Below are 8,704 nucleotides of genomic sequence, written 5' to 3' on the forward strand. Positions count from 1 at the left end.
GGGCGGTCTGGGATCAGAACCTCCAGATGCCCGTCCATGGACTCCAACGAAGGGAGCGATTCCAGGTACCAGGGCACCCTGCACAAACAAACCTCTCTTGAGCTTCCGCCTAGCCCAGGTGGGGACGGTAGGGAGACCGGAGAGCACACGCATGCGCACGAAGGAAACGGTAAAGCCTGAAGGGAGGTGCAGAGCGCATGCTCTCTCTTGCCTGAGACGCCGAGGATTTTGACAAGGACTCTGCCGTCCGGGATGATAGTGCTCAGGTTAACGCCAGTGGGAGGGCGGTGCCCAATAGTAACTTCCTTTGGAGGTTGCAGTCCCGCCCCCATAGCCAATTTTCTACTTCCGCTTCCGGCGCTGCGGCAGTCCAGATCGAAAATGGTGGCAGGTGGTGTGTTGTCGGTGTCTCGGCTGCTGGGTCGGTCCCGCCCACAGCTGGGGCGGCCTATGTCGAGTGGCGCCCATGGCGAAGAGGGCTCAGGTACTGGAGCCAGGGTCGACGGGTCGGGCCTCAGCCCTACTTGGGCGAGACAGGGAGGGACTGTGACCTTGGCCCGAGGCCTTGCGGGAGGGAAAGTGAGGCCCGGGCCCGCCTCATACCGGGGCTGAACAGTTGTGGCTTCTCCGCAGCTCGCATGTGGAAGACCCTCACCTTCTTCGTCGCGCTCCCCGGGGTGGCAGTCAGCATGCTGAATGTGTACCTGAAGTCGCACCACGGAGAGCACGAGAGACCCGAGTTCATCGCCTACCCCCATCTCCGCATCAGGACCAAGGTACGCCCTTGCACATCTCTTCAAGCGTCCGTTCTCTTTTCGTTATGTGTGCCTTAGTGCAAGTTCTTCATTCTCTGAAGGCATGGTGCCAGGCGTGTACAGCTTGTTTATCCTCATAAACAGAAAATGTGTGTTCTTCCATTTTGTGGAAGGACAACTGACACTTGAGATTACGTCTCAATTTTCTTCTTCAAGGTCATACAGTAAGTGCCCTTAAGTTTCCCTTTTCTCCGATTCATCCTCCTGCCTTCTGAGACAGTTCTTTTCTTTTTTTTTCTTTCTTCTGAGACAGTTCTGAAACAGGTGTCCGTTGTGTAAAGCCTGGAGGTTTGGGAAATCCAATTAGAGTGGCAAAGTCTGAAGGTGGTTGGCGTAAGCGAACCCAGCTACATGGGAGGCTGAAGCAGGAGAATCCCTCGAACCTAGGAGGCGGAGTTTGTAGTGAGCTGAGATCGTGCCACTGCACTCCAGCCTGGGCAACAGAGCGAGACTCTGGTCCCAAAACAAAACAACAAAACATGGGCATCTGGCAGCTACTAGTTGCATAATAAAGAGACTGACAGCTTTCTCTGTTCCCCACCAATACCTTATTTTCTCGACTGTTTTATCATTGGCTGTTGATGTAGATAATATTACAATGATGTGTCCTCTGTTGTTTGCTGTATCTTTAACAAGGGCTTATTCTGATTCTTCAATACTGGCCATGCGCGGTGGCTCACGCCTGTAATCCCATCACTTTGGGAGGCCGAGACAGGTGGATCACCTGAGGTCAGGAGTTCAAGACCAGCCTGGTCAACATGGCGAAACACTGTCTCTACTAAAAGTACAAAAAATAGCCGGGCGTGGTGGCGGGCGCCTGTAATCCCAGCTACTCGGGAGGCTGAGGTGGGAGAATCCAGGAGGTTGAACCCAGGAGGAGGAGGTTGCAGTGAGCCAAGATCCAGCCATTGCTCTGCAGTCTGGGCAAAAGGAGTGAAACTCCGTCTCAAAAAACAAAAAATAGTAATAATATACTTGATATTAGCCAAAAGGCCGAGAAGCGATGAAAAAAATTATTATTATTACATCACCTAGGCCATATAGGACCGGCCTTGTAGAAACTTAACCTGGACTCTTGAATTTTTTGAGTCTTTGAGCGGCACTCCCACCCTTGTACAGTGGAATTAGAAGCCAAACAGTAAAGGTTTCTCAGCCTCAGCACTGTTAACATTTGGGGCTGGGTAATTCTTGTTGGGGGGCTATCCTGCACATTGTGAAATGTTTAGCCATATCCTTGGCCTGTACCCACTAGGTGGCAGTAGTACCTGCACAACCCCGCTCCCGCTTCCTCCTCCCCCACCCCCATCACAATGTCTCCCCATACTACCCGGTGTCCCCTGGAGGGGCAAAATCACCCTGGGGTGGAGACCGTTGCCCTAAAGTAATGCTTTTCAAAGGTAATAGGCAAGGTAATTGAGGGTGGGCTGCAGTTTCCCAGCCCAGATATTGTTTGAAGTCTGGGATGGTGCCAGAAGTCTGCATTTAATTAAGCATCTCCCTCCCCTAATACTCACTGCCACCATTTTGATACAGGTGATTTGAGGATTACACTTTCATAAACACAGCACTGGATATACTAGTTACTAGGGAGAGGATTATGAGTAACTAACTTGAGCTTGCATTTTCTGCCATCCATATTTGTTTCTGTAATTAAAACTGTCCTGTAGCCAGGATAACTTTAAGGGCTCCCCTGGTAGTTACAAGAGCTCCTTAAATAATGGGAAGATTGAACTATGCCAGTAGATAAGGGACTAATTTCCATTTTGTTTTTATATATGATCTGTCGCCCTGTTATAAGCAGTTCATGACAGTGTTCTTTCTGAATTATTTTCTGGAATTATCTAACTGACATCTTCACTCCACAGCCGTTTCCCTGGGGAGATGGTAACCATACTCTGTTCCATAACCCTCATGTGAATCCACTTCCAACTGGCTACGAAGATGAATAAAGAGAGTCTGGACCACTACCCAGGCACCAGGGACCACAGCACTGGTTTGGACCATTACTCTGCACATGGACCAGAAAAAGTATATGGGACCTTAAGCTCACCTTCTTTACTTGTATCAAATGATGACTGGTATACTGGTCTTCCATCCCTTTGCTTGTGGCAAGAGATGGCTTAAATAAATAACTTAAACTTAGATTGGTCCTGAGCTGAGAGTTACTTTCTTTGGTTGTGTTTTTTCGCAGAAATTAGCATTTGAGCTTCCAATCAGTGTCCAAGTTGAAAAGAAATTGGCATTAGTTATTTCTGTTTCCACAGTGAAGGTCTAGGCTGCTGTTTAGTGTTACAGGTCCAATTCAGCCCACTGAATAAGTGTTTATTACAGCCCCTCTTGGTTTATTGTGCCTGATGTGGGTAAAGGGTCCAAGTGGAGTGGTGCTAATTAAGCATCAAGATTAGTCCTTGGCCAGGTGCGGTGGCTCATGCCTGTAATCCCAGCACTTTGGGAGGCTGAGGCTGGCAGATCACCTGAGGTAAGGAGTTCGAGACCAGCCGGGCCAACATGATGAAATCCTGTCTCTACTAAAAATACAAAAATTAGTTGGGTGTGGTAGCGCACTCCTATAGCTGGGTGTGGAGGCTTGAACCCGGGAGGTGGAGGTTGCAGTGAGCCAAGATCGTGCCACTGCACTCCAGCCTGGGCAACAGAGTGAGACTCTGTCTCAAAAAACAAAAGATTGGTCCTTGACGGGCCTGAGATATCAAAGACATTGAATGATTAGCAGAATGGCTGCAATTTACGCCTGAAAGAGGTATCTGTATTTCTCAAGAGGAAGTGCTTGATCTGGGTCTCATCTTTTTCCTGTCCCATTCCACTAGCATTTACTGCAGAATCTTCCCTGTAGTCATAATTGTCTTGAACGTGTCAAGTTCTTTTCTTTTTTTTTTTTTTTTTTTTTTTTTTTTCAGACGGAGTCTTGCTCTGTCGCCCAGGCTGGAGTGCAGTGGCGCAATCTCGGCTCACTGCAAGCTCTGCCTCCCAGGTTCACGCCATTCTCCTGCCTCAGCCTCTCCGAGTAGCTGGGACTACAGGTGCCCGCCACCACGCCCGGCTAATTTTTTGTATTTTTAGTAGAGACGGGGTTTCACCGTGGTCTCGATCTCCTGACCTCGTGATCCGCCCGCCTCGGCCTCCCAAAGTGCTGGGATTACAAGCGTGAGCCACCGCACCCGGCCATTTTATTTTATTTTTTTTGAGACAGACTTTCACTTTTCTTGCCCAGGCTAGAGTGCAATGGCATGATCTTAGCTCACCACAACCTCCACCTCCCAGGTTCCAGCAATTCTCCTGCCTCACCCTCCTGAGTAGCTGGGATTACAGGCATGTTGCACCACACCCAGCTAATTTTTTGTATTTTTTTTTTTTTTTTTTTTTTTGAGACGGAGTCTCACTGTCGTCCAGGCTGGAGTGCAGTGGCGCGATCTCGGCTCACTGCAGACTCCGCCCCCTGGGGTTCACGCCATTCTCCTGCCTCAGCCTCCCGAGTAGCTGGGAATACAGGCGCCCGCCACCACGCCCGGCTAATTTTTTTGTATTTTTAATAGAGACGGGGTTTCACTGTGTTAGCCAGGATGGTCTCGATCTCCTGACCTCGTGATCCGCCTGCCTCGGCCTCCCAAAGTGCTGGGATTACAAGTGTGAGCCACTGCGCCTGGCCAATTTTTTGTATTTTAAGTAGAGACAGGGTTTCTCCATGTTGGTCAGGCTAGTCTCAAACTCCCAGCCTCAGGTGATCTGCCCACCTCAGTCTCCCAAAGTGCTGGGATTACCAGCGTGAGCCACTGCGCCCAGCCAGCTGGTTTATTCTTGAGGCTCAAAGGAACGCTTTCGTGGTAAGGTTCAACAGGCAACAAGGTATTTCATATTATATTACATTAAACTGGTAACGCAAAAGTAAGGCATATACAGTACGGAATAGAGAATCTCATTATCTTTGCCATTTTGTGATATAACAGCCTGCACTTGAGTCCCTATGGAGCTGTTTTGGTTGTGGCCAGTCTGAGTTCAGGACAGATGCATTATACTTAAGCTTGCTGCCTGGCCTCCCTTGGCTGGATTCCAAACATCTTTTATAATCCTTAGATAATGGACCCTAGCCAGTCATAAAATATAAATGAAGAATGTTTTGAAATGACATTAAGGACAAGTCACATTAAATATGATGTAGCAGTTGGTAAAGTGGAGAAAAGACAATAGAATTAGGGCCTTCTATAAATCAAGATTCTTGGTTTATTTTTCAGACGGTCTTGCTCTGTGACCCAGCCTGGAGTGCAGGGGTGCAATCACAGCTCACTGCAGTCTCCACCTTCCAGGCTCAGGTGATTCTCCCACCTCAGCCTTTCGAGAGCTAGGACTACAGGCACACACCACCATACCTAGCTAATGTTTTTGTAGAGACGGGGTTTCACCATGTTACCCAGGCTGGTCTCGAATTCCTGAGCTCAAGTGATCTGCCCATCTCAGCTTCCCAAAGTGTTAAGATTACAGGAATGAGCCACATACCCGGCCTGTAATTCAAGTTTCATACTTTGGGCATATAATAAAACCAAATTACTCAAGTAATTGTGGGGATTACGTGACATTCTGAGGTATATAAGTGCTCTCCTGATCCTTTTTTGGTACCATAGTGTATTTGTATAGCCTATTGTGGAAATTTTAGAAGTCAGTGAGGGTTTGGCTGGGTGCAGTGGCTCACGCCTGTAATCCCAGCACTTTGGGAGGTCGAGACTGGCGGATCACCTGAGGTCAAGAGTTCAAGACCAGCCAACAGGCCGGGCGCGGTGGCTCACGCTTGTAATCCCAGCACTTTGGAGGCTGAGGCGGGCGGATCACGAGCTCAGGAGATCGAGACCACGGTGAAACCCCGTCTCTACTAAAAATACAAAAAATTAGCCAGGCGTGGTGGCGGGCGCCTGTAGTCCCAGCTACTCGGAGAGGCTGAGGCAGGAGAATGGCGTGAACCCAGGAGGTGGAGCTAGCAGTGAGCCAAGATCACGCCACTGCACTCCAGCCTGGGTGACAGAACGAGACTCTGTCTCAAAAAAAAAAAAAAAAAAAAAAGACCAGCCAACATGGTGAAACCCCATCTCTACTAAAAATAGAAAAATTAGCTGGGCATTGTGGTGCATGCCTGTAATCCCAGCTACTCAGGAGACTGAGGCAGGAGAATCACTGGAACCCAGGAGGTGGAGTTTGCAGTAAGCCGAGATTGCACCACTGCACTCCAGCCTGGGCGACAGAGCCAGACTGTCTCAAAAAAAAAAAAAAAATCAGTGAGGTTTCTGATTGCCATACCGTATCACCTAGCTTAGACAAGTCACTTTTTCTTCACCTTTAAGTTACAAAACTCTCCCCAGTGTATATATGAGGTTTGTAGGATAACAGGTTAATAGTTCCATAAAATGCACTGAGTTCCAGAGGCAAATAATGACAAACTAAATGTTACAATTTATTCCATCTTCAGGATTACAGACATTACAGGGCAGGATGAGTAAACAAGGCAAATGAAGCGAGCACCTTCAGCTTCCCCCACCCCCACATTTAACCAGATGCAGCATTTTGACATTTTTAGGATATGCAGGTTGACAATTCACTGACTTGGGTTGAGAGCTGGCAATAGCAGATCTTTGCAATTTAGGTTCTTCTTCCACAGCTATTCCAAGTATCTTAATTCCAGAACTACACACTGAGAGCTCTGAAATGGTGTGCACTGCAACATTCTTGCAGCTTTCACATCTTAATCTGACACCTCTTGTGAAGGCAGGGAAGTGTGTTAAAAGCTGTCTTCCTCTTTGCTAATCCAGGCCACCACCAATCTTAACCATTAGTTACTATATAAAAATAAAAGTGTGCTCAAAAGCACTCACTGAAACTGTTGTGCCCAGATCCCTTTTCAGAGCATTAGTTCCCTGAGAGGAAAAAAAGAGGTCCTAACAAATTGCTTTCATGAACGATGACCCCAGTACAGTGTATATAATGTCTTTCGCAGCAGAAATCGAGAGGTCAGGCAGCTCTGCTCATCCTGCCTAGTTTATCATCATTTGCATACAAGGTATATTTATGTAAAGCTGATTCCATGCCAAGTGTTGCAACTATAATCTCAAAAAATTGCTCAATTTTAGCACACTGAGTTCCTGCAAGATGCCACAGCAGGTGAGAAATCATCTCAAAGAGTTCATCTTTTACAACTGAGAGGAAAACATCGAAGGAGGAAATAAAACTCCTCTCTTCTAAGTTCCTCATCAAATCTGATGGCTATGTTCACAGAGTTAGTTGACAAAAATCCAGAGTCCTCAATTTCTGGACTTGCAAAATCCTTCAAGGTGACTGTCAAGGTCAAGAAGAATTTTCAGGCTTTTCTTTGCCATGGCCCATGAACTCCAGTCCTTCAATAGGAATCTCTTTCTCCTTTATTGCTTTCTGGTAGGAGGAGAAAACACATTATAAAGACCTATATGAAGCTTAAGTTGCAAGCTTTGTAAATATGACAGTACAAAAGTAAAATCAAGCTGATTATAAAGACTTATAACCATGATTCAAACCACATACTTTTTAAAAATCAAGTACCGGTCGGGTGTGGTGGCTCACGCCTATAACTGCAGCATTTTGGGAGACCAAGGCAGGTGGATCACTTGAGGCCAGAAGTTAGAGAACAACCTGGCCAACATGGCGAGACACTGTTTATACTAAAAATACAAAAATTAGCTGGGCATGGTGGTGCATGCCTGTAATCCCGGCTACTCGGGTGGCTGAGGCATGAGAATAGCTTGAACCTGGGAGGCAGAGGTTGCAGTGAATTGAGATCGTGCCATTGCACTCCAGGCTGGGAGACAGAATGAGACTGTGCCTCAAAAATAAATAAAAACCAGAAGTACCATAATGAATAAATCAAGTGTAAGACCTGAGGGAGACTGGAAAAGGAGTTGTGAGGGAACCGTTAAAATTAAGTGAAATTTGAAAAATAATCATCACTTTGTGTTAGTGAAAGACTTAGGTTCAAATCTGGGTTCCAGGACTTACTGGCTATGTGACCAACTGTAAATGGGATGAAGACAGCAACTACGCCGGGGAATTGCCGTGAGGATGTGTTGGGTTAACTTATTGGAAGTGCTTTGTCCAGTGCTGTTCTTACAATTCAAAGCAGTTCCACATCCATTGGGCCAGAATAAACATTTACTGGCTGCAGTTGCGGGGACTGGTCAAGAGAGATAAACAGGCTAACGAAGGGTTTATAACAACAAAAAAAATGTGACCCTCCAGTCTGAAGTCTGAAGTATAACCCCGCCCAGACCCCAGCAATAATAGTGGAAAAGTGCACCACCTGCGAAAGAATCAAGGAAACCTGATGCTAGTGAACTCGGATTAATCACTTCCTATTTCTGGGTGTTAGTTTTTTATGTATAAAATATGAGTAACTATGCCCACCTTGCGAGTTTAGGATGAACACCAAATGAACCCAAGGATGTGACTGTGCTTTTTGAAAAGCACTGCACCAATATTTGTCATTCGGAGAGACACCCAAGTGGCCTCGGTGGTGATGGTAGGGGAGCGAGCTCCTGCCACTGGCCTCACTGCGACTTTTCTCCACCTTTCCAGTCCAGTCCAACCCCCGTAAAATACGATGAGTGTGGTGGGACACAGCGCGGAGAATGCGGGGCCTGGGAACAGAGGCGGGAGGGCTCACCTGAACACACTGTTGGTAGCGCTTGAAGAGGTCGGTGCACGGGTCTCCGGAGCTGTCCCCCTTGAGAAACTTCTCGGCGAACCAGCGATTGAAGCACTGGTCGTACTCGCGCTTCATGTCCGTGCATGCCTCCCCCACACTGTTCATGGCGACAGTGGTGGCGGCGGCGGCGACGGCGCACTCTGATGTCATCACTCTT

General features: G+C 47.4%; 2 protein-coding genes across 2 annotated transcripts; one reads left to right on the plus strand and one right to left on the minus strand.

Moving 5' to 3' along the window:
- Positions 1-258: 258 nt before the first annotated feature.
- LOC100582575 (cytochrome c oxidase subunit 6A1, mitochondrial) lies at positions 259-2,965 on the plus strand. Its single transcript, XM_030821503.1, has 3 exons — positions 259-484; positions 634-776; positions 2,681-2,965. Exons 1-3 carry the CDS (start codon positions 382-384, stop codon positions 2,762-2,764), a joined length of 330 nt encoding a protein of 109 aa, XP_030677363.1. The 5' UTR covers positions 259-381; the 3' UTR covers positions 2,765-2,965.
- A 3,279-nt stretch (positions 2,966-6,244) lies between these two features.
- On the minus strand, positions 6,245-8,686 carry TRIAP1 (TP53 regulated inhibitor of apoptosis 1). The gene is made up of 2 exons (XM_003280277.3): positions 8,506-8,686; positions 6,245-7,241 (listed from the first exon to the last, which is right to left on the minus strand). Exons 1-2 carry the CDS (start codon positions 8,650-8,652, stop codon positions 7,158-7,160), a joined length of 231 nt encoding a protein of 76 aa, XP_003280325.1. The 5' UTR covers positions 8,653-8,686; the 3' UTR covers positions 6,245-7,157.
- Between the last annotated feature and the right edge of the window lie 18 nt (positions 8,687-8,704).

This window comes from Nomascus leucogenys, chromosome 10 (genome assembly GCF_006542625.1).
Source record: "Nomascus leucogenys isolate Asia chromosome 10, Asia_NLE_v1, whole genome shotgun sequence".
Lineage (NCBI taxonomy): Eukaryota > Metazoa > Chordata > Mammalia > Primates > Hylobatidae > Nomascus > Nomascus leucogenys.